Raw genomic sequence first — 27,504 nt, 5'->3', positions numbered from 1 at the left:
CTATCAACAGATGATGGAAACGTTTCGAGAGAAGCAATGGGAGCTACATCTGGTATTTATTGATCTGGAGAAAGCGTATGATAGAGTGCCAAGGCAGGAAGTCTGGAGGTGTCTGAGAGAAGAAGGTACCGGTGAAATATGTCAGGCTGGTGCAGGAGATGTACAGAAATGTGAAGACAAGAGTTTGGACCTGCCTGGGAGAGTCAAAAAGTTTTCTAGTGACAGTTGGTTTGCATCAAGGGTCAGCATTAAGTCCGTTCCTGTTTAATATTGTGATGGAGGTGGTGACGGAGGAGGTGAGAGAAGACGCACCTTGGACTATGTTGTATGCAGATGACATCGTGCTGTGTGCAGAATCAAGAGAAGTAGCAGCTAAACTGGAAAGTTGGAGGAAAGTACTGGAAGAGAGAGGTATGAGACTGAGCAGAAGTAAGACAGAGTTTGTGTTGCAAAGTGGATGGCAGTCAGGTGACAGATCTGGAGCTGGAAGGAAATGTTATCAGGAAGGTTAGGGACTTTAGACACTTAGGTTCAACAACGAAAGAAGATGGTGAGGCTGAGAAGAAAGTGGAATGCAGGATGGAGGAATTGGGGATAGAGAGATGGCTGAAGTGCTATGCGATAAGAGGGTGCCGATCAATCTTAAAGGCAAAAATCTACCGGACAGTAGTGAGACCAGCTATGATGTATGCTATGGAAACTTTGACCCTAAGACAAAATAACATCAGCAGGATGGAGGTAGCGGAGATGAGACTGCTTAGGTGGATGTGCGGTGTGACCAGATGGATGTGAAGGGGAGGAGGAAGTGTGAGCGGCTAAAGAAGAGATGGAGGGAGATGGTGGAGGAGGACTTGAGGATGAAGAACTTGGATGTGGCTACAGCCCAAGACAGGAGGTTGTGGAAGAGACTCGCCACAAACAGCGATCCTGCTTAAGTGAGAAAAGCTGCAGAAGAAGAAGTAGTATAAAATCTGAACCTTTTAATTTGACATCATCTGGAAAACATCATCTAGCAATGAAATAGATAATAAAATGTTGTGGGAGGATGACAATGAAGAAGTTGCAGCTTAGGTTTCATATTCATAGTGATGGCTTTTAATATATTGTGTTTTAAGTGTGGACCATTTTATTAAAATGGTCCTTTCTAAACTGTTTTTAGGGTAATCGATAGTTTGCTTTTATATTAATTATCACGTTAATATATTAATATACTGTACATTAGTGTATTAATATATTTTGTGCATAAAAATTTTATTTCATAAATGTATGCCACATGGTATGCATGTAGTTTTTTTCATTTAAATTCTAACAAAACTTTACTAGTATGGCCACATGAATTATAGTATATGAATCTGAAGACTGGTATAAACATGTCAAAATAGTTTTACAGATCATCTTGTATGGGAAGACATTGGCCATATATTACAGTAAAAAAAAAAAAAAAAAATCCCTGTTGTGATGTACATGTTTTACATTTACACATTACTTTTACTTATATTAAACTAAAAATAATGTGTAAAAATCGGTCAGCAGTAGGTATAAAATTTGGTTGCCTTATACAGTGATTATGGTACAAAAATAACATTTTGAAAGAAGGAGATTTTGGGATTGTTTTATATGTCCATTTACCCTGTACACTGGTATATGTGGTAATTGACAGGCATAATATGCTCTCATCTCATAATTTGCTCATAATAAGCAAATAAGATCCTATTGTCTTATTTGCTTTGGTTAAAATACAAACAAGACCATCATCATCCCTTTCAAGTATATATATGTTTGTCTGTCTACACAATTAGTAGTTCATGAGTTATATCAACATCTTTATTCCCAACTGGTTCTATTATTTATCACTTCTCTGAGTACATCAGATCTTACATTTCATTTTCTGAAGAACTCCTGTCTCCTCTGAGTCTTTTTCCTGCCATTTTGTTTCAAACACTTGTTTTATTAATCTTTCTTCTCCAATTTTGTTTAACCACCGTATTTTTCCTTTATGCAAAACATAAATGTGCACCATTGATTTGTTAAAGAATTCTGACGTGACTTTGGGATTTTTACAGTATTAAGAAACATACTTCAAATTACTTCAAAACACAGAGCGCTGCATAGGCGGTAAGGCATATGTAACTGTATGATTTATTATTATTCAGGCCTCCATGGAGTCAAGAGACTCATTGTGGGAGGTCCTTCCTAGGAAACACACAAAGTCTATCATACCACTCCTTAAACTCATTGATCATTCTTGCTCCCACCACTCTATCAGGCAATGCATTCTACAGTTCAACCACCACCATCCACGCAAAGAAACCACTCCTCACCCTCTTGCTCACAGCTTCTTTATTACTTCGTAACTTCCAGGGATGGCCCCTTGTCATTGCTCCTTCCCACTGTTCCACCAAGTGAAAGACCTCCCCAGTAACTGCCTCTCAACAGTTTAAAAGTCTCGATCATATCACCTCTCCTTCTGCCATTCACCAAACTCTGCAGTCCACATTCCCTCAGCTGATCCTCATAACTAACATTATAGAGTCCTGAAACCATTTTTGTTATTCACCTCTGTACCCTTTCGACAGTTAATTTATCCCCTTCAAATCCTGGGGACCAAATTTGAGAACAGTAGTCTAAGTGTGGTCTGATCAGGGTCTTATTTTTATTAACAAATATTTAATTGATATTTTCAAGCAGTAAAAATATTAATATTACAATTGATAATTAATTATTATATAATATGAAAAATTATTAAGAATCCTATTCTTAATAATGTTTCTATCTTTGGTTGCACTGTATCAGTTACAACCAAAGATAGGAACATTATTAAGATAAGAAGGAGGATATCAACAATGCATGAGAAGCTTTGAAAAGGTGCATAAATGAGGCAGCATCTGAATGTGTCCCTAGAATTCAAAAAAGAAATAGGGTGGGAGCAAGAGATTCATAAGAAAAAGATGATGTGGAAGGATATTGTGAGAATAAGTGTGATGTTATGAACTCTATAAAGCTCAGGCAGAAAATTTATGAGTATTGTATGAAAAGCTAAATAATTGGAGTATAAAAAGAAATTGGCTAAAAGAAACCCAAAAGAATTGTATCATTATGCTCCAAGGTAAATTAAAAAAAACGAATGTGGAAGAATAATTTTAGTTAATGCAGGCAGTACCTTTATATCATATGCAGATGAAATTGTTCAAATGATGTGTGTTCATTTTGCTAAGATCTATCAATCAGGAATATGTAACATGGCATACAGTGCCACCTGCACTGATGAAGAGATAGCAGTGCATAAGAACAAGGTCCAAGAGATGTTGCATAATCTGGATAAGAATTCAGCAACAGGGACAGACAAGATAACAGCAATTATGCTAAAGGAATGTTCATCAAGGGCTAGCCCCTTGACATGTTTGTATAACTGAAGTCTCAGGTCAGGAAAAATACCACAGGAATGGAAGAATGTATGATAGTTCTGTTCTACAAGGGTGGTGCAAAAAATCAGTGTGTCTAACTACTGACCTATTGGTCAGTAGTTAGACACGATCAAGACCTTCTACAGTGGATCCATATTCTTAATTCTGTATGCCAAGGTTCTCATCATCATTGCCATAATCTGATTTGATGTCCTCACAGACATCACATCAGCAAGGTGACTCCTAAAATCAGGTCTCCTGTCTACCATCCTGTTCCTCTCATACCTATCTCTTCCACTTTAAAATTTCTCTACTAATCAATGTTATTGTCACTGGGTTGCAGGGAGATATTCAGCTATTTCAAATGATGTGAAGCTTGGGAGTGTTATTAGTAATAGTGCAGGTGGAGTATTTAGAGAGAGAGAGAGAGTATAAAATGATGCTTTGGCTCTTCAAGAGGATTTGAATAAACTGGAAGGATGGGTAAATGAATGGGAATATCCATTTAATTTAATGAAGCTAAATATAACATCTTGAAATCAGGGATCTATGGATGGAAGGCTGCATACTCTATTGATGGATCTCTACTATAGGTTGTGGATGAGGCAAGAGATCTTTGGGTAACTGTAGATAAAAATTGGAAGTTTAGGGCACTGATTGTTTAGGTTGAGAAGTAATCCAGAGGATTGCTGCAATACTAAGACAAATTTTGACCAGTGGGATTCAAGAATGGTGATTCCATTGTATAAATCCCTGATCAGACCATGTCTAGACTGTTGTGCCCCGATCTGGTCATCAAGATTTGAAGAGGATAAACAACCCCAAAATGATATTAAGACTCTATAATGTTAGTTATGAGGATAGACTGATGGCATGCAAACTACAGAGTTTGATGGATAGAAGACAAAGAGGTGACATGATTGAGACAATTTAAACTGTTGAGATTTATTAGCTTGATTAACACAGGTGGTATTTTTCATACAGCAGAACTAGGAGAAGGAACAAGAAGGACAATAGGCCATCCATGGAAGCTGCTAAAGGAGGTGGTAAACAGGAGGGTGAACAGTAGTTTTTTGAATGGAGGGTGGTTGGACCATGGAATTCATTGGCTGATAGAACGATGAATGTACAGATGGTGAAGCGGTTTAAGGAGTGATGTGATTGACTGTGTGTTATCTAAGATGGGTCTCCCATCTTATGACTCCATGGAAGTTTGGAATAATAATAATAAAATTCCACTTCCTTCCTACCTGGTGACCATTTCTCCTTCCAACCTATACTCCCATAGTTGAAGTGTCCCCCATAATAATTACTCCTCCTACACTCATTGTACTAATTTGTTAATGCATGCATCTACCTTTTCCATTGTATCTCTAGCATATAGCAGCACCCAACTAAATTCTGTTGCCCTCTATCTCACATAAGATAGCCCAGTACACTGCCTTCTACATCACTTTCCTCCTGATCCTCTCTCCTACTTTTTTTTTTTTTTTTTGAGAGCTCTTCTGTTATCATTATCAGAACTCCCCACCCCATAGAATTCCTTCAGTTCTCTAAGAAAATACTATACTTCATTCACTCTATCCCTATGATTACCTCTTCTACTATCAACCAAGTCTAGTAATGCCTATAACTTTTGGTCAAGTTGAACTAATCAATGTCCAAAACTCTTTTCTCTTATTCCAAATGGTTGTGGTACTATCCCACTCAATTTGAGAACTTGAGGAGCTTTATTAGTATCATGGGATCGTTTCCCCACTCACTCACCTCTAGGATGCCTACATCCAATCCTTATCTGCTGTGTCCTCTCTAAATATTCCAGTTTTCCTGACTGTGCTTTTGAACTCGTGGTGAACAATACTTTTTCAGTGAAAATAAATATCTTTTTCCCTTTTAATTAACTAGACGGGCTCTTTTCCCTGGCTTATGTTACTTTACTATGACATAAACTTAAGATTAAGTGTTCACCGTTCAAAATAAATCACTAAGATTAATTTTAATGTCTTTACAATTCTTATATACAAGGGTGGTCTGAAAAGTTGTTGGCCTAACAATGAAAAATGAATTTATAATTTCAAAATTATTTTTATTTTTCAACATAATCTCCCCTAAGACTAATACATTTATTCCAGCGATGCCCAGCACCATTATCTTGTCCCAGTTATGGTTCCCAGTAAGATCTGCAAAATACCCCTCTACAGCTGCAATCACCTCTTGATTCGAAGAAAAACGCTGACCAGCGAGGAAGAGTTTTAGTTTTGGGAAGAGGTAGAAGTCAGATCTGGGGAATAGGGTGAATGTTCCAACAATTCATAATGCAGATCCCTTAATTTTTCCATTGCCAAAACACCTTTGTGGGCAGGTGCATTGTCCTGATGAAAGATGATTTTTTTTCTTCTGCAAACTGGGTCTTTGCTCACGAATTTTCTTGTCTAGTCTGGTTAAAAGATCGGAATAATATTCTCCGGTCATTGTTTTACCCTTTTCAAGATAATTAATAAACAAAATGCCTTTACCATACCAAAACACCGATGCCATGACCTTTCCTGCTGATGGAACCAACTTTGTCTTCTTTGGCGCTGAACAACCAGCTTCTCTCTGCTGTTTTGACTGCTGTTTGGATTCTGGTGTGTAATGGTGAATCCAAGTTCATCCATAGTAATAAATCGATGCACAAAATCAGTTTTATTCTTGTTAAAACGCTCCAAGCACTGTTCAGAGATTTTCATGCAAGTGCATTTTTGATCTGCTGTGAGCAAGCCCGGCACCCGTCTTGTGCAATGCTTTTTCATTTGCAATTCTTCATGCAAAATATATCTTGCATGTTCTTTTGAAATGTCTATAGTCTCAGCAATTTCGTGCACTTTGACTCACCAGTCATCCAATACCATATCGTGCACTCGATCAATGATTTCTGGTATTGTTGCACTTTTTGGACATCCTTCATGTGGATCATCTTCAAGGCTAGTATGGCCATGTTTAAACTTGACAGCCCATTTCTTAATTGTCGAAAATAAAGGAGAAGAGTGCCCATAAACTTTTATGAACTTCGAATGAATTTCTTTTAGAAAGAATTTTATAACTGCACGATACTCAATTTTATCCATTTCAAGGGATACAGACAACACTTTTGCTTCAGACAGCTGCATAAAATAAACTACATGATAGAATGACTTGCAATTATACATGGATGCTTATGATAGATGTACCAACTTAGAAAAAAAAAATCTTGCCGATAGTGTTGCCATCTATGGTTGAGGCCGAGAACTTTTCAGCTCATCCTCGTATATATGTGTATATATATATATATATATATATATATATATATTATTTAAATTAAGAGGATATTAAATCCCACATTGTTTTAAAACTGAATAAGAAACTCAAAGAGTTTCATTCCGAATATAGTAACTATAAATGTATCGGCGACTACTACTGTAAGCTAAAGTACGGTCTGGGTAGTGACCTCCCACCATAATGTATAACATCATATATTTCCTAGGAGATGTGTTTTACATTATGGGAAATACTAAGAATAATGATCAGAGCTTTACCCACCTTTGCTACAAATTGTCCTAGTTTGTACTATGTACTTGAACTACGTGCTTTAGCTTACACTAGTAGTCGCTGATACATTTATAGTTACTATATTCGCCATGAAACTCTTTGAGTTTCTTATTCGGTTTTAAAACAATGTGGGATTTAATATCCCCTTAATTTAAATAATGTTTATATCGCCAAAATGAAGCCTACTGGCTCTTTATTTTAAATATATATATACATAGGCTGTTCAATAAGTAATAAGACTATATTTATACAGAAAACAGATTACCTTTAATCGTCATTATTTACATGGTCTTTTTTGAAGTAACTACCGTGAGATGCGATACATTTGTCCCAACGTTGCGTCCACTTCTTAAACACATGTGAAAGTCCATTTTTTGAGAGTTCTTTCAAAACCGCCTCCGCAGCTTTTACCCATGCTTTGTTGCTTTCGAAATGGCAGCCTCTTAGTGGTTTCTTGAGCTGAGGAAACAGCCAGAAATCACACAGTGCGAGATCAGGACTGTATGGAGGGTGTGGTAGGATATATGTGTTGTTCTTCTGCAAAACATCAACTACACAACCAGCAATATGTGGCCTTGCATTATCGTGGTGCAATAAGAAGCCATTCTACAGCAATGGACGCTTCCTTTTGACTTGCTTGATGATAATCGCTGCTGTGTTGATCATTGTCTCTGTGATGGACGTTGAAGGTCTTCCCTCATGTTCAAGATCTTCCACATTTTGCCTTCCTTCCTTAAAAGTTTTATGCCAGCGAAAAACATTTGCCCTCGACATTGCTTCATTGTGGAAAGCTTCGCGTATCATGTTAAAAGTGTCCGATGCCGATTTTTGCAAACGCACACAAAATTTAATCACATAACGCTGTTCCAAGGACACTTGCGTTTAGTCACGTGACACTCTGGCACATCAGCCCGTATACGGCATCTATCAACCTCTTTTGTTAATACAGACAGCAACATTTCTTTATTCCACAGAAATTAATATTGTGATGAGTGGTTTCACGACAGTAAAATTAGTCTTATTACTTATTGAATAGTCCACGTATATATATAAAAGAATTCATTATAAAAACATTAAAATTATACAAAAAAAAACACTTTTACTCCACAAACATGCCTTAAAATTATGAGTCAAGACTTTTCTAGTATTCTTTTTAAATTGTCTTTAGAAACAACATATTTCATCTACAAAATATGTCACCTACTTGTATGTACGTTTCTCAAAAGAAACAGAAAATAGTTATATGAAAGGTGTTTTTTCATACAGTTACACCTAAAAAATAATGGTAATCCTTAATTAGTATTTTATTGTAGACAGTCAGCATCTATTTATTCAGAAGCCGAATGTATTAATGATTTATTTCACAGCTTTACTGTTTAGTGATCAACAGTAATAACTCTGGAACATCCTTTACTGCTTGGCAGTTGTTAAGTCCATAAATACATTGTATTGTCTTCCTTTTTATTTCCAGTTCACAAAAGTTCACAAACATTTACCACTAAAGGTAAATTAATCTTTCAATAGTAATTTGAATAACAAAGAAACAGATCACCACTACTCATTCCTAGTATTGGCTTTGTTATTTTTAAGAGAATCATTAATAACTCTCCCTTTTCTTTTTAGTACATCTGTTCATTTCTAGCATCTCAACGTATATTATTTTTCTCGTGTCATCAGTTTTTCTACTCATACACAGTATAGCATACTCTGCATTTTCAATCACTGTGACCATATGGATGATATCATGACAGCCAGGTATTACAAACAGTAAAGAACAGTTCAGGGATACAGTACATCTGTGAGCAGCTAGTCAAGCTACTCATCTACAAAAGTGTCTATAGGTATTTTATTTGCAATGGCACAAGAAGGTATGTACACTTCACTGATTCCTCTTTATGCCACTAAATAAAATATTACTTTCCATTAGTGACTTTAACATGAGGTGTCATCAGGTTTAATGCCTTTGCTAGTCTTGTCTTCTATTGACAGTAAGCACAATTTACTGCATTCTGTTTACATGATGCAGTATGTTGGAATATTGTTCAAACAAACAACTTAAATTTTTCTCAGTATAACGATATCCACATATCTTTTATTGTGATTTTAATAACAAAACTAATAACTTAACTTTAAATTAAACTAAACCTTAAAAAAATTAAAAACTTATAGAGGCAGATTTGAGCTGTGCTAAAAAAAGTGTTTTTGGGTTTTTGTCACAAATTGTGTGTATTTTTTTTCAGTTGGATACAAATGTCCTTTGGTGTTGTTGTTGTTGAAATTTTTTGTTGTTTATATAGTATTTTGCTATTTGTTTGTTGTACTGCTTAAGCTTCTAAAGATAGTGTCCATAAAGAAACACATCAGTGGCATGGAAGGCTTCTGTATGAAAGTCTGGCTCTGCTTTGGATTTTTCGCAGTGGATGCGTTGCAAAAACTAGTATATGTATGCACCAAAAAATTTGAAAGATCTGTGCACTGTTTGGGTAAACGAGAAGAAGGAAAGCATTAACATATATGAAAAGTGTCTGGATAGATTAGAAATATCTGGAAGATGATATTAAGCATCTAAAGGAGAGATTAGCTGATGATAAGGAGAAGGAGGAAATTAATATTATGAAGAAAGAGTCAAAGGATAGTCGTATATTGGTGTATGGGAACTCAATCATTAGAGGTGTGTAATTACTAATGAAGTGCACAAAACACTTTATTCTTTCCTGGTCGAACAATGAAGCAAATAACCGATGCATTGCAGAAAAGGAAATACCAGGCATCAAAATTAGTCGTAGTTGTTGGCATAAATGACTTAGTTGGGGAGAAAAAGAATGTATGCCCAAAAATAATTGGAATAAGCGAAATTTGGTTGTCCGAGGAGGATGTGATGTCGGGAACAGAACTAGAAGGATATATAATTTTCCAGAAGGATAGAAATGTGAAAAGAGGAGAGGGAGTGCTGTGCTGTGCTGTTAATGATTGCAGAGGAATTGTGTCTTCAAAGTGTGGAAGTTGATAGGGCATCAGTGGCGTAGCTAGGAGGTGTGGAGGGAGCGGTCCGTCCCAGGCGGCACTTTGAACCTTTTGGAACTTTTGCAGTTAATTCTAAAATACAGTCTCAAGAACTGTTCCAAATATTGTAATACTACTGTGGATTTTCCTCACAATTGCTGTAAGTGTTGCTAATTGTGAGAGGAGTTTTTCTAAATAAAATTTGATTAAGATTACCTACATTACTATGAAATAGACTTCATTGACAATTTTGCTAACTGAAAAACAAGAAAAATAACATTTTAGAATGTTGAAATTAAAGTTCATCATCATGCATATCAAGGATTTAGGCCTAGCGTGGCCTGTTCCAGCCTTAGAAGTCATCGTTGAATCGTTTAAGAGGACGTCCTGGTTGGAAATTTAAGTTTTACTTCAAAAATAAACATAGTGTTTTAATTTATTTCCCTATATGTCGTTTTTACTTTTTGTAATATTTTTGATGTGTATTGAGAGGGGCGGCAAACTCAGGGACTGCCCCGGGTGGCAACAGCTCTAGCTATGCCACTGTAGTGCATGCACAGATTTTGAATCTGTGTGGTGTGAAGTTGAAATAAATAGGTTATTATACTTGATAGGATGCTGTTATAGGCTAGGGAATGCAGAGAATACCAATTGTGAAATGTTTAGGAAAATTAGTTGGGCATGTAAAAAAGGTGATCCTAATGGGAGACTTTAATTACAGGAATATAGACTGGAAGGAGGAGATAGTGTATGGGAAAAAGGAGAGTGAGTTTGTGGAATTTCTGAGAGATAAGTATCTTAAGCAGCATGTGATAAAAGCAACTATCTATCTCTCCCTCCCTTCCATCTGATTCGGGTTGAGCCTCCTTCTAATGAGGAGTCACAGCGAAATAATGCAGCCGGCACGGCACTCTTCTGCTGCATCCCTAATGGAGGTATTCATGACTGTAGTCCATGTATGTGTGTGTGTTCACAGGGCCAGTTTACCTGCTTGTGGGATGAAAAAACCCCAGCTAAACTGGGGGGAAAAACCCTATTGCCTGCACCCAAAACCAGCTAACTTGGCTATGGCTGAGGAAGATCTTTGAGCTCCTCACGTCTCTGAGGAATCGAACTTAGGACACTCCTTCCCCTGGCTTATGGTGGCGAAGCGCACAGCCACTAACTGCACGGACATTGAAGCAACTAGAGGCTTTAATGTTTTGGATTTGGTGATAACTTCAGAAGATGTAGTTGTTAATGAAGTGTTAACACTGCCACTGGTTGGTGAGAGTTATCATTACTTGTTTGGGAAGTGATGAAACAAGAAAAGGTCACTGCCAAAAATGGATACATGTGGAAGTATAAAGCAGGTGATTATAACTCTGTAGTCAGTTAGCATCAGTACATTGGGTAGATGAGCTGAGCGGAAAAGATGTTGACAATGCATGAAAACTCATAAGGCAGTATCTGACAAAAGCAATGTATGACTACATACCAAGGGTTAATACAAAATTAATAACGGAAAAAACTCGCGTACAAAGATTATTTAATATTATAATTTTCGCCTGTGTGTCACAGGCATCTTCAGTACATTAAGCTCAAATTAAACAATAACTAACAATTCCAAAAAGCGCCACCTAAGTAGCTGGTGTAAGATAACAAAAAGGTCAATAACTTTCCTTAAAAAAATCAATACAATAAAATATTATGATTACAGCTATTTTGCCTGCTTCAGTTTAGGAGTACCCCTGTTTAAATGTCATTGGCTATTTACTCATGGATTCTTAGGGCATTATGAGTGTAGATGTACTAAAAAGTATATGTAGCCTAAGGAATAGAAAATTGCACATACCTTTTTCTGGGTGTTGTGGCTTTTCCTCAGTCTGCGATGTCGAAAACTGCAGAGCGTGTGTGTGTGTGGGGTGGGTAGGCAGTTTGGTAGAATAAGTTAGAAAAACCCGGGTTTTTTTCGTAACATATAGAAACATATACTTTTATATAGGGTGGGGAAAAAGTGAAAGGGTTAATTTTTTTAAAATAGGGAGAGGGAAGGTGGTTGATGGGGTGTGGGCCGTTTCGACTATTCGTGGTCGTCATCTGAACACATTGGGAAAGTGGAAGCTATGTCAGGTCGGGTGAGTGCTTCTGCTTTAGAGGTGTTTGTGTTGTCTCCTATTGGTCGGGGTTGTGACCTCAATTTTATGTTGTGAAGCTTCCAAACCTCGGAGATTATGTAGGGCCTGTGTACGTTGATAGAGTTCGCGTCACACTTTATAGCTATTGTTTCCGATATTCTGAGCATTGTTTCATTGTCTTGTCTGTCTATTATGATGGCCTTGTTTATCTGCGGGGTGTGTTTTTGTTCAAGGGCGTGAACAGCTATTTCCGTTTTTCCTGTGTTTTGTATACGATTTTTCTTTTTGATGTTGCGTTTTTTAGTGTCTAAATGTTCTGGAATAGGGATGTTACAGTCACGGAAGTGTTCTTGTAGTCTTGCCCATAAAGACCTGATGGTGGAACCTGTGTAGGTGATGTCACAGTCTTTTTGGCAGGGAAATTTATAGACTACATTGTGCTGTTCAAATATTTCTTTTTGTGTGTGAGGTTTGGTGGATTTTAGGAGGTTTGCCAGTTTTTGGCTAGTGGTGAATACCAGTTTGTAGTCAGTATGTTTGAAGATGTATTTATAGACTTTGTATGTGTTTTGGGTGTATGGTAGTTTGATAATTTTTTGTGTAGGGAAGTTCGTTTTGGTACTTGGGTTGTTTTGGCGGTTTTTTGCCGTCTTGTTTGCGTAGTTAATCAGTTGTGTAGGATAGTTGCGATTTAAGAAGATCTGTGTTAGTTTTTTTATTTCAGCGTTTAGGCTATTTTGATTGGTTGAAAATTCGTAAGCATTTATGAATTGTGATAAGATGACGGATATTTTAACAGAATACGGATGGTATGAGTGAAAATGGAGGTAGTTTCCGATGTGTGAGGGTTTGTGGTATATTTTCGTGGCTATTTTGTTGTGTGTTCTGGTTAATGTCAAGTTTAAGAAGTTGATGGATTTGTTCTGTTCGGTTTCTGTGGTGAATTTTAATCTGTTGCTGTAGCTGTTTAGGGATGTTTTTAAGGTGGTGATGTCTGTGGGATTACCAATGCACAGAATATCGTCTGCGTATCTGCCATAAAAGGTGATGCCGGGGGGAAGGGAAGGGTGGAGTAGAAGTGATTCTATATGTGCCAGGAATAATTCCGCTAGTTGTCCACTGATGTTTTGGCCCATGGGGAGTCCGAAGATTTGTATGTACATGTTGTTGAACTTGAAGAAGTTTGCCGAGATTACTAGTTTTATTAAGTTAATAATGTCAATGGGCGTTAGTTTAGTACGAGAGTGTAGGGTGTGGTCTTCTGTGAGTGGTGTGTGTACGATGTCTAAAGTTCTGGGGACGTCCACGTTAGTGTATAAAGAGGCCGCATCCAAGGAAGTGAGGATGTCTTCTTGGGATAGGGTTAGGTTTTTTATTTTTTTGAAAAGGTCGTCCATGTTTTTTATCATGAATTTAGATGTTGTGGTTAAAGGTTTGAGGAGTTTCGCTACGAAATGCGTTTGTGATCGGGGGGGGGGGGGTGTTGGGTGTTGGTGGGGGAGTTATGAGTAGAGAGCCAATGTTAGGAGTTGTATGGTTATAAGACACAACTCCTAACAACATACAACTCCATAACTCCTAACATTGGCTCTCTACTCATAACTTCCCCACCAACACCCAAACCCCCCCCCCTCGATCACAAACACCATTAAAAATAGCCTTCACCTAACGCACATACCAACATAAGCATATGTCATGGTCGCACGTCACATGTTCAATGAGTGCATAAACTTTACAAAAAGTACATACCAAAAAACCATCCTAACATACACCGCTCAAAAAATACACATAACTTTCCTCAAAAAATGCCTCGATCACAACATCACACCAAAATTCGCGACGGTACGTGGCAACAGCACGATTCACGGAAACAAAAAAATCTGCTACCGAGCATCCCGTGCCCTCATAAAACAAGCCATAAACAACAGATTTAAAAAGAAACAACAAGCATATTCATACATTCACAAAACAAAAAACAGATTGAAAAAGCTACTAACCACTAACGAATGGGCAGTTTTTTGGGATAATACCCAATCGCACATCAACGACTACACGCTATTATTAGAAGATCGACACGCAAAGAAATGGTACACACTAACAAACACCCAATACAACGATCGCGTCGCTTCCAACCCTTCGGATATTTCCGCCCTAGAACCAACAAAAAACAATTCCATTATCAATCTATCACACCACAATCTCACGCTCGACGAAATCACCATCCTGAACAAAGGATTAAACTTTGGTGTTTCCCCAAAATACATACAAAACAGAGACATCATTACCGAAATGCAAGCGAAATTAGAGTATGACCCTAACAAAGAAACAATATTCCACAAAATTAACAACATCATAAACAGTAAAATAATAATTAAACCCAACATCACCCCCAACTTACAAGAAGCTCTTTTATCCCTAAAGAAGAACCCGAACATTATTATCAATAAAGCGGACAAAGGGGACACCGTAGTCATCACAAACCAAGCTGATTACCACAACAAGATAACAGCCATCTTAACCGACCCACACACCTACCGAAAAATACAAATTGACCCCACCTCCGACCTCATAAAACAAATCAACGATACCCTACACACCCTAAAAAATGAAAATAAAAGTGACAAAACCACACTGAAAAACACAATCCCCCGCACCACACGCACCCCTTGTATGTTCGGACAAATAAAAACCCACAAAGACGGGTACCCGATGAGACCAATAGTCTCCTACAAAAATACCACCACAGCCCCTTTATCAAAATTCGTAGCGAAACTCCTCAAACCTTTAACCACAATGTCTAACTTCATGATAAAAAACACGGACGACCTTTTCAAAATAAAATAAAAAACCTAACCCTATCCCAAGAAGACATCCTCACTTCCTTGGATGCGGCCTCTTTATACACTAACGTGGACGTCCCCAGAACTTTAGACATCGTACACACACTACTCACAGAAGACCACACCCTACACTCTCGTACTAAACTAACGCCCATTGACATTATTAACTTAATAAAACTAGTAATCTCGGCAAACTTCTTCAAGTTCAACAACAACATGTACATACAAATCTTCGGACTCCCCATGGGCCAAAACATCAGTGGACAACTAGCGGAATTATTCCTGGCACATATAGAATCACTTCTACTCCACCCTTCCCTTCCCCCCGGCATCACCTTTTATGGCAGATACGTAGACGATATTCTGTGCATTGGTAATCCCACACACATCACCACCTTAAAAACATCCCTAAACAGCTACAGCAACAGATTAAAATTCACCACAGAAACCGAACAGAACAAATCCATCAACTTCTTAAACTTGACATTAACCAGAACACACAACAAAATAGCCACGAAAATATACCACAAACCCTCACACATCGGAAACTACCTCCATTTTCACTCATACCATCCGTATTCTGTTAAAAAATCCGTCATCTTATCACAATTCATAAATGCTTACAAATTTTCAACCAATCAAAATAGCCTAAACGCTGAAATAAAAAAACTAACACAGATCTTCTTAAATCGCAACTATCCTACACAACTGATTAACTACGCAAACAAGATGGCAAAAAACTGCCAAAACAACCCAAGTACCAAAACGAACTTCCCTACACAAAAAATTATCAAACTACCATACACCCAAAACACATACAAAGTCTATAAATACATCTTCAAACATACTGACTACAAACTGGTATTCACCACTAGCCAAAAACTGGCAAACCTCCTAAAATCCACCAAACCTCACACACAAAAAGAAATATTTGAACAGCACAATTCAGTCTATAAATTTCCCTGCCAAAAAGACTGTGACATCACCTACACAGGTTCCACCATCAGGTCTTTATGGGCAAGACTACAAGAACACTTCCGTGACTGTAACATCGCTATTCCAGAACATTTAAACACTAAAAAACGCAACATCAAAAAGAAAAATCGTATACAAAACACAGGAAAAACAGAAATAGCTGTTCACACCCTTGAACAAAAACACACCCCGCAGATAAACAAGGCCATCATAATAGACAGACAAGACAATGAAACAATGCTCAGAATATCGGAAACAATAGCTATAAAGTGTGACGCGAACTCTATCAACGTACACAGGCCCTACATAATCTCCGAGGTTTGGAAGCTTCACAACATAAAATTGAGGTCACAACCCCGACCAATAGGAGACAACACAAACACCTCTAAAGCAGAAGCACTCACCCGACCTGACATAGGTTCCACTTTCCCAATGTGTTCAGATGACGACCACGAATAGTCGAAACGGTCCACACCCCGTCAACCACCTTCCCCCTCCCTATTTTAAAAAAATTAACCCTTTCACTTTTTCCCCACCCTATATAAAAGTATATGTTTCTATATGTTACGAAAAAATCCCGGGTTTTTCTAACTTATTCTACCAAACTGCCTACCCCCCCCCACACACACACTGCAGTTTTCGACATCGCAGACTGAGGAAAAGCCACAACACCCAGAAAAAGGTATGTGCAATTTTCTGTTCCTTAGGCTACATATACTTTTTAGTACATCTACACTCATAATGCCCTAAGAATCCATGAGTAAATAGCCAATGACATTTAAACAGGGGTACTCCTAAACTGAAGCAGGCAAAATATATGTAATCATAATAGTTTATAAAGAGGAGTAACATGGAAGTTTTCCCAGAAATAATATACATCAATACAATAAAATGTTAGGAAAGATGAGCTGATTTGTAAAGTACTATCTCCCATAAAGGGGGATAGACGTAAGCCATCGGATCTGTTTTAGTTAGGAGAATGAAGTAGAGTTTCACATGTTTCTTTATAAAGGCGTTTGTACGTGAGTTTTTTCCGTTATTAATTTTGTATCGATATATCTACTCCCAGTATACCTCTTTTAAAACTTATACCAAGGGTTAGCGACTGAATAGAGTAAGAGTGAAATGGACGAACAGTGAAATTTAGCAAGCTGTGCTGGAAAAGAAAACGTTATGGAAGAGATACAAGGCAATTGTTGGTGATCGGACCCATGAAGAGTATAAAGTGCAGGCTAGAAAGGAAAGATGAGCATGGTAAAGAAAGAAAAGGTGCAGTATGAGAGGAGATTGGCTGGTGAAGCCAAGGTTAACTCAAGGGAATTTTTCTGCTACATGGCAAGCAAGAGGAAGAATAATTATGGCAGACTAACATTGGTGCATAGTCATGGCAGCAGACTAACAGCTGCAAAGGATATAGTGGAATTATTGAACGAGCACTTTATCGGCATATTTCATACTGGTGTAAATGATGCAGTGGAATAAATAGAAGAGAGGCAAGTAGAATTGGAAGTGAAAGAAACAGAGGTGTATCAGATCTTGGTTGGGTTAGATGTGAATGAGGCTGTGGGAATGGATGACATATCACCACGTATTCTTAAGGAATGTGCACCACAGTTTGCAATGCCTCTGACCTGGTTATTTAATGAAAGTTTTGCAGAGGGGTAGGGTTCCTAAGGAGTGGAAAGAAGGCAAAATAGTTCCACTCCACAAGCATGGTTCTAAGACAGAACCATGCTTGTGGAGTGGTCTCCAACTATAGGCCAGTCTGTATAACTGTGGTTGTGGTCAAGGTGTTGGAGAGACTGGTAAGGAACAGAATACAGGATTGGGTTAATGGACATAGCATTCTTTATGATGGCCAGAATGGATTTGTAAAGGGTAGGTCCTGTTTTAGTAATTTACTTGCATTTTATGATAAGGTAACAAATGTGTTAGATAAGGGAGAATTATATACAGTAATATTCTTAAACTTTGCAAAAGCATTTGATAGATTACCACATGATAAGTTAATGTAAAAGCTGCAGAGTATGGGAATAGATAGTATATTGGTTAAATGGATCACAGATTAAGTCTCTGAGCAATACCAGCAGGTTGTATATGTAATATGATGGAGCAGTGTCTCAAAAAAAAAAAAAGGTAACCAGTGGCATGCCCCAGGGTTCTGTTCTTGGGCTCCTGCTGTTTAACTTGTTTGTAAATGACATATCATGTGGACTGACTGGGGAGATCTTCAGTTATTTGCTGATGATGCAAAGTTGGGAAGAATTATAAGTAGTACTGCTGATGGTAATTCCCTTCAGGAAGATTTGAATAAACTTTTTACTTGGACAAAAGAGTAAGGTCGTAGTTTTAATATCAATAAGCACAAGGTGTTGCATTTTGAAGTGCAGAAATATAAGGCTGTGTACTATATCGATGGAGCCATACTGCAGGAAATGGATGAAATTAGAAATTTGGGAATGATGTTTGACAGTAAAACTGAAGTTTAGAGGGTATATTTCTAGTGTTGCAAAGGCTGTACATCATAGTGCTGCTATGATAAGAAGTACTCTAACATGTAAGGATAAGGAAGGAGAGAGGTTGAAGAAATGTGGATTGCAGAGTTTGGTGGATAGGAGGAAGAGAGGTGATATGATAGATACATTTAAGTTAATGAGAGGATTTTTATCAGATTAATCCAGAGTGGATTATAAAATGAGTAGATAGTGTGAGGGGAAGAACCAGAGGCCATTCTTGAAAGTTGTGTAAAAGTATGGTGAGGAGCAGATTTTTTACATGGAGAATTGTCAGTGAATGGAATGCATTATCAGAATGTGTTGTTAATGCAAGGATTGTTAAGGATTTTAAGATTATATTTGTTGAATATGTTGTCAGTTGAATGAACCTCCAGATGAATCTGCCGACTCCATGGAGGGTGTAATAATAATAATAAATAAAATGTGTGTGTAGACAAATTACTCTCTTACTTACAATCTTTACTCTTTTACTTTTCTTAATCATTAATATCAGCAACCCTTTCTTACCTTCTCACATACCACACTTTTCACTAGATCATTTGCAATCATCTCTTACTTTTTCTCTCAGCATCCTAACAAATCACAAATAATCATTCCTTTCATTTTCTCTCTTAGCATCCTAATAGCCTCTCTACCATTCCTTAATCTTTGCACTAGGGGAAACATGATTTCATTGCACTCTCATCAAGTATCACTTCTTTTCTTATTCTCTTTCTCTCCTAATCCCTCACTCTTCTGCTCTTTAATGTCTTCCATTGCATTTCATCCTTCTTTTGCTTCTCTGTCATATTTATAGGCTAGTTTACCTATATGTTACCTTGTCACCACCTTTCATATTCACCTATATGTTACCTTGTCACCACCTTTCATATTCACCTATATGTTACCTTGTCACCACCTTCCATATTCCCAGTCCTATAGCAGCATCCATCTAAATATTTCATACTCTTCAACTCCACCTCACATCATCCTAGTTCAAAATTACTGCCACTCCCATTCTTTTATGCATAATTTCCCTGTATCATCAGCAGCCCTTCTCATCCTCACAAAAAATATCACATGCATCAGTTTCTGTTCCTATCAGAATATCATCTTTATACAACCATGTTTCACTTGCACTTATTCCAAGGATTCTCAGGTGAGTGAGGCTCAGTCAGTGCAAAAATTTTATCTTAATCCACTCCACCCAGTCTATATAATGTATGATAAAAACCCACATAATATACATAATATCTATATGAGTAATTTTACTTGTCTTTATTCAAGACTATGTATAAAATGATATTATGTTTCAATATACATATATTTATTTATTACATATATTTATTATTATTTTTTTATCAGGTAGATGCGTAAAATTTACACAGGGTAAGTATTACTATGGGCGAGCAAATCATTGTACTTACAGTGCTTTCTGGACTGCACTGTTTTTTTTTTTTTTTTTTTATCTGCATGCAGTAATTTGCATGCTTTAAAAGCAATGCCAGCTGATATCTTCTGTTCAGCATTTTTTAAGTACATTTTCTTTAATCAGTTTATTTTGTGACATTTTAGTGAACTCTCTTAATAAAAGTAGATAAAAAAATAATTAAAATAATTGCTATAAAGCAACCATTTAACAAAGAAATACATTACTACTATATGAGCATGAGCATGGCACTTCCTGATATGTTATGTGTGTAAATTCTTTTGGGAGGCTAAACTACAAGTTAAGCATGGTCACTTGCACTGTTGTACACTTTCTGCTTGTGCAGTTATGGCTAGGTTAAATTGTACTGTTCCATTACCTTGTAACTAAACAGCAGCTCTTCTGCCTTTTTAGAAAGAATTGTATAATCGTCTGTAACTGTGTGTTCTTAAGTAGTTTGTTGGTATTTTAAATATTTTTGTAATTTTTTCAGCTTTAAACTTTTTTTAACTCCAGGAATTTATTTATTTTTTCAACTCCAAGAAATCAAATTTTGTTCATACAAAAACAAAATCTGATCTCCTAGAGTTAAAAAAAAAAAAACTCTGGTCTGAGATCAGCTTACTCCTATGAAACAGAAAATTTGTTCTCTTCTTTTAGAGCTTCAGCTCTTTCCAACCAAGAGACTTATGTGACACATAATTAAACAACTTAAATAGTAGAAGTCCAACTAGAGAATTCTGTGTGTAACACAGCTCTTTACTTGGCTGTCTTACTATATGGTATACTTTCACTTGCCTTCTTGATTTAATTCTACCATATGCTCCTCTTTGATGTCTTGGAGCTTTCTTTATGTAATGGAACTATCTTGTCCTCTCTCGCTTGGGACCCTGCCAGTACTGAAATTTAAAGTAAACAGCCTCAACAAGGGAATTACCAATTCTCTTGCACCTTACAACACATATTCTAATCTTCCATCCAATTCTATGGCTGTAGTCATATAAATGTTTTGCAATATTCAAAACACATTCACTTTTCATGTATCTCTATTTTTACATCAGTCACTGTATTATCTCCACTAAAAAGTGGAGATAATGACAAAGCACCTTGACAAAGCAATCACTCAATAATTCAATTTTTTTTCTGCTTCTGTCACCTCTCACTTACTATCTACAGTCATTAACATATTATTCTCCCATAATCATTCTTCCTGTGAACTGAAAACTTTCACAAAGAGAAAGAACTTTTTATAAATTTCTTTAGTATGCACAACTAATTTCTTCTCATAATCTGGCTTTGCCTTTCTTATCATGCTGGTCAAAATTCTTGCCTTTTTCTTCATACTGCTCATGTGCTTGCTCATCCCTTCTCCTTAAATCAGCTATTGCCTTTTATTTTCTTATAGGGAGTAGGCAAGATCTTTTAATTCTATCTAGCGTTGGAAATTGAGTGGGCAGTTCACTCTCCACTGGTAGCCAATGGGAGATGGCTGGCCCAAGATTATCACTAATAAGTGGCAACCAATGAAGAGACTGGCAAACAAGTGCTGGCATCTCTTGCTACCTAACCCTAACAGGATACATTATTGTCATTGTCTGAAACAGTGTTGGTTCTACAGCTGATTTTCCTTAAATGTTTTTTTTTTTTCTGCAACTCTTGTTTAACGATGCTACTCATCCATTTAATTTTGACCTAATTTTTCCTTATGACCATGAGTATCACAGTTAATACTGCCTCCTTCAAACACTCCTTGACCATTGCTCATGCCAGTTTCTTATGCCATGACACTGTTCCAAACTGCTATCTAAATTGGTCTTAACCATGCATTACACATTATATCTCTTCTTAACTGAATATTGCATATTTTTAGTCACCTCCTGGATCATGGTTGTATGATCACTCTCTTCACTCTGAGCCAAAAGTGGCTACTTTGGTTATGGTTGAGCACTCTCAAATCTCAGTTCCATCCCCTCCATCACATGCTGCTTTAGGTAACTAGCTTTTATAATTTTCTTTCGATCATTTTTTTCTTTCTTCTTCCTTTGGAAAGAAAGAAAGAATGCACAAAAATCCCCCCTAATAATTAGTAATCTTACATTCATTGAGTTAATTTTACAATGCATACCATCTTCTGTCTTTTGCAACCCCTCTTCCAACCTACAGTAACAACTAACTATATAACTATATACATAATAAATTTAGTTTAATTCTTTATCCAAGTGTGAGCAAACAAAGTTTGCGCCTGAAAGTATCTTCAGGACTGGGGTAAGGTGGTACAACACCGGGCAACTCATTGCAAAGGTGGAGCAAGATCACAACACTCCTATCTCAGTATCTCCCATAATGCAAAACACATCTACTTGCAGATATGTATAATGTTATGCATTAAGGGGAGGGCCACTACCCAGACTAGTTTCGACCTTTATTGAGGTCTCTTCTTTGGGAGCCAGGCCCGAGTGGAGATACCAGGCAGAAGCATTAGCAAGGTCATCTCTACCTATAGGAGTTGCCAAACGGTGTGCCACCTTTTTATTAAATTACTCTGGAAATTTACTGGAAAAGGCCTGGCTCCCACTGAAGAGACCTCAATAAAAGTCGAAACTAGTCTGGGTAGTGGCCCTCCCCTTAATGCATAACATTATACATATCCGTAAGGAGATGTGTTTTGCATTATGGGAGATACTGAGATAGGAGTGTTGTGAGCTTGCTCCACCTTTGCAGCGAGTTGCCCGGTATTGTACCACCTTACCCCAGTCCTGAAGATACTTTCAGGAGCAAACTTTGTTTGCTCACACTTGGATAAAGGATTAAACTAAATTTATTATAGTTTAACCAAGTGAAAAATAAACTTTTAACATCTTTCTCTAAATCCAGAGTAATTTAATAAAAAGGTGGCACACCGTTTGGCAACTCCTGTAGGTAGAGATGACCTTGCTAATGCTTCTGCCTGGTATCTCCATCTCCACTCGGGCCTGGCTCCCACTGAAGAGACCTCAATAAAGGTCGAAACTAGTCTGAGTAGTGGCCCTCCCCTTAATGCATAATATTATACATATCCGCAAGGAGATGTGTTTTGCATTATGGGAGATACTGATATAGGAGTGTTGTGAGCTTGCTTCACCTTTGCAATGAGTTGCCTGGTGTTGTACCACCTTACCCCAGTCCTGAAGATACTTTCAGGCGCAAATTTTGTTTGCTCACACTTGGATAAAGGATTAAACTAAATTTATTATAGTCTAACCAAGTGAAAAATAAACTTTTAACTATATACAATATCTATATGAGTAATTTTACTTGTCTTTACTGTTCTGTTAACCTCTATTTTGTACTGGGTAGCCTCAGATACACTGTCCTTCTTGTGACCCTCTCTTCATGCTGAGCTTTTACTCTCTGGGTGCAATTTTCTGCTATCATCAGCAATACCCCCCCACACACACACACACACATGCACACACAATCATGTTCTCTTGATGTTGAACATTTCTGGAATAAATTATGTATACCGAGGAATGAAAGAACTAAAAATAACTAAAATAAGTATTTACAACCTGACATTTTGCATGTCAAACTAGTATTATCAAATGCATTTTTAAGCTATACATGATAGGTCCCTTATATTTAATCTATTGGAAACCAACACACACACACACACACACACTCACAAGCAGATACTTACGTGCCACTTCACATCACCTTACCTTATATCAAAGGTACAAAAGTTAAACTGGACTCACTTTTGAAATGACACAAAATCAGAACAGTTTACAAACCTCTGGACAAAGTCTCCAATTTCCTCAGACAAATTAAGGAGCACCAGAATCCTCTCTTCTTCCAGATGTCTACAGTATTCCCTGTCAATATGAGATCCAGTATTTTGAACAAACAGAATGGACTGCCATTATCAGAAAAAAATAACATAAAAAAATATATATTCAGTATGGATAACCAAAAAGTGCACTAGCTCAGCATGCCTTAGATGAAGACATCAGGTGGAAAAAAAAAAAATCAAAGCTACTACACAGATCCTGGTTTAAATCACAGAGACTGTTCCTAGAATCAGCTCATTTCTGTTACAATTGATTCAGAATAAATTTTGGTGGTGCAGTGTCCTCTCTGTCTGTCAGTAATAACAACAAAACATCACTGTAGAGCAGTGGTTTCCAAACTTTTTCAGTTAACGGCACCCTTAGTGTATCAGGATTTTTCCATGGTGTCCAAAGTCAGAACATAGGCCTACCTAACAATTGCAGCACATAGTTGGTGCAGTTAGGTTGGTTAAGTTAAAAAAATAAATCGCACATTGATGGTCTGATTCTAAAATCACATGTCATTTCAGTGAAAGTATTGGAATATTTCATGGCGGTTCAGTGTGCTGTGGCACACAGTTTGGGAACCGCTGCTGTAGAAAGTATCACTGTACCCTTCGATGCATGTCACTGTCCTTGTTCTGGAAGTCATTGTTATTTTAGTCTCCATTGAATATGTATCTTAAAAATATATTTGATGATGCTAGCAAAACATCTAATTTAGTTATTAAATTCATTATTGTGTCAGCATAATTTATTCCAGAAATTTTCAGAAATTTCAATATGCTATTAGCATGCAAAGGGTTAAAGAGTGAAAGAGTTGATTATTTGGGCAGGTACAAAAAAAAAAATCAAAGAGTTACTGACTGTAGCAAAAGAGAAGAGTGAGTCTGGTGCTGTAGTATAATAGAGGTGAGTTATGAAGAAGGGCCATCATTGAAAATGATTGATTGCATAGGTTGTGTAAGAAGAATGGAGTACAGTTTATGGATGTGTAGAATGAATTTAATGGCCAAAAAGACTAATATAAGGCAGATGGTTTGCATTTAAATAGATTTGGTGTTAGGAGTCTAGGAAAAGTGCTGCTGTGCAAAATAAGGGAAACTAGAGTTATTAGAGAGGAAGCAGATGAGTGTACATAAAAGTACTGATAAACAAATTGGTGTATGATTGATGATAAAATGCAGACTTTAGTCTTTGAGGCAATAAATAGGAATGGGATTGTGGATACTTAGCTTTAGGTTAATTATGGATCTATGAGGTTTATATCATTTATGTACACTAATGCCAGAAGTATTATGAACAGGAAGATTTTTAGTACTGGTTAGTTCCTATTGGCCATAAGTTATTGGTATCAGTGAGACATGGCTAACTAAGGATGATGTAATCATAATCACAGAAAGTGATGGTTATATTATAGTATTTTTAGACCATTAGAGCAAATAGGATAGGGGAGGGGAATTACTGATGATATCAAATGAGTTGCAGAATAAAAGAGTGCTAGTTCAGCAGGAAATCAATAAAATGGAAAACAGTGCTTTTGGGACTGTCTAGTCTGAGATACAAGCTAACATAATGAAGTATTTGGTTGGCTGCTGCTATAGGCCAGGGAATGCAAAGTATGGGTGATTTTAATTATGGGGATATAGAGATTGGAAGGAGGAAAGGTCATACAGTAGAAAGAAATGGAATTTATGCAGCTGCTTGGGAATAATTACCTAAGGCAGCATGTAATGGAAGATACAAGGGAATTGAGAATGCTGGACCTTGTGATTATATCTCAGGATTTGTGTATAACTAAGATAGATATATTCTGCCAGTTGGTGAGAGCAGTCATTAAGTTTTGACATGGCAGGTGGCTAAGTATATGGAATTTTCAGTAAAAAATGGTTTGATCTGGAATTACAAACCTGGAACTATGAAAAACTTAGAAAATTGCTTGGAGCAGTACCATGGGAGAATATACTTAAGGGGAAAACATGTTAGCAGTGCATTGGAAATGATAAAAGGATGTTTGAAAGAACAAATACCTAACTGCATATCGAGATTTAATGTAATCTAAATGTATGTCTAAATGGTGACATGTTTAAACTTTCTCAAGGGTGAGAAGGTTAAATAAGGTAAGTGTGAAATGGATGAATAAAGAGATTAAGCATGTGATACAGAGAAAAAGGGCATTATGGAGGCAGCATAAGAGAAGTGGAAATAACCAATTCCACGAGGATTACAAACACCAGGTAAGGTGATTGAATTGATTGTTGAGGGTAGCTAAAGAGAAGTATGAACAGCAATTAACTAATGAAACCAAAAAGAATCCTAAGGAGTTCTTTCGATATGTAGCCAGCAAAAGAAAGAATGATTATGGAAGGATGACACTGATTGGAGAAAATGGCATAAAGACAGCTGTTGCAAAACGTGTGGTGGAGATACTTAATGAGCATGCAAAGCTGTTTTCGATCTTGTGAATGTGACTTCATAGAGAGAGAGAGATTGAGAGCAGTTGATGATGGAGAAGAGAGACTGACTGTAAGTGAGCAAGAGGTGTATGGGGAGTTGAGCAAACTAGATGTAAATAAGACTGTGGGACTTGATAATATATCACCACGTATTCTGAAGGAATGTGCCAGTGACTTGACGCCAGCCTTGACATATTTTTTTTTAATACAAGTCTTGCACCGGGTCAAGTTCCTAAGGAGTGGAAGGAGGGCAAGATTGTGCCACTTCATAAAGGAGATGATAGAACTCAAGCATCAAACTATAGGCCTATCCTGTGTGTCAGGTGTTGTAGTTAAGTTGTTGGAGAAGCTTGTGAGAACTAGCAGGGCCGGCAGAAGCAGGCATGCAGAGCATGCGGGCGCCGCTACGATGGGGGTGCCCCTGCCAGGGAGTGGTTCATAAGTTAATATTTAAGAAACAAAATTTTTATCATAAAAACAAAAAATTCTTAGAATGATCAATATTAAAATAAATAAGGTCAGGAATCAGTCTCATCCGGTAAAGTGAATGATTAGAGGCCTTGGGGCCGAAACGACCTCAGCCTATTCTCAAACTTTAAATGGGTGAGAAGTCCGGCTTGCTTGACTCGAAGCCCGGACGAAAGGATGTGAGTGCCCAGTGGGCCACTTTTGGTAAGCGAATAAAAATTTTAAAAAAATGTATATTGTTGCCTCTTTAATCAGCCGGCTGTTTACAATTTGCAGCTAGAGCAGGCTAAATGCTTGCCTGCAGAATGTTGTGTCTACTGTAATCTATCTAAAGTGAAATGATGAACAGTTTTTATGCGCAGAAACAAATTTTCGTACAAAACATTTGTTGCTAGTTAACCAGTCATATGGTATGCATCTCAGTAGGCTACTGACAGTAGCGCAGTGCCGACTATTATTTCATCTCTGTGTCGTGTTGTGTAATAATTTCTTGTGGGTGTAAAATAGAAATGGAATCAAAAATTTAAAAAAAAAGTTATTCAGTGCACACAATTGTAAGTGTCATGCTGCAAAAGAAGCAGATATTAAGAAACAAACTGGGGCTCTTAATAAATTTGTTAAAATATTAAAATATTCTGATGCAGATTGTAACCAACTCGATACATCAGAAATCAGAGTTGCAGAACCGTGCACATCATCCAGTTTTCATGAAAGTACTATTGCAACTATTGAACAAGATAATTGAACATGATTTAAGTGAAAAATAGTTAGGATTTAGTCAACTACAACAAGATTTAGTTGTAGTTGACCAGAAAACTAACACATTGCTAGTCTTTGTAAATTTAGATCCAGGTGAATGGGGAAATATTGATGAAAAATTACGAGCTGTTTTAATTGAAATGGGGCCTGTTCAAAAGAAAAATATAATATATCCCAGAGATACA

The 27,504-nt window shown here is 37.1% G+C and overlaps 1 protein-coding gene across 5 annotated transcripts in view; it reads left to right on the top strand.

Annotated features, from left to right (window-relative positions):
* LOC150109321 (Na(+)/H(+) exchanger beta-like) overlaps positions 1-27,504 on the top strand; it is a 489,491-nt gene that overhangs the window by 420,495 nt on the left and 41,492 nt on the right. For 4 of the 5 annotated variants that reach the window (XM_090412496.1, XM_090412495.1, XM_090412497.1 and 1 more), the window contains one exon: positions 19,767-19,790. The exons of the other annotated variant lie outside the window; for it this stretch is intronic. In XM_090412496.1, coding sequence (XP_090268622.1) covers positions 19,767-19,790 — 24 coding nt within the window. The remainder of the gene's footprint in view (positions 1-19,766; positions 19,791-27,504) is intronic. 5 annotated transcript variants of the gene reach the window in all.

The sequence above is a fragment of the Typopeltis vanoorti genome, chromosome 2, assembly GCF_054136105.1.
Source record: "Typopeltis vanoorti isolate ZY-2024b chromosome 2, IOZ_Tvanoo_1.0, whole genome shotgun sequence".
Lineage (NCBI taxonomy): Eukaryota > Metazoa > Arthropoda > Arachnida > Uropygi > Thelyphonidae > Typopeltis > Typopeltis vanoorti.
The sequence above is the reverse complement of the archived record's forward strand: the minus strand, read 5'-3'. Positions and strand labels throughout refer to the sequence as shown.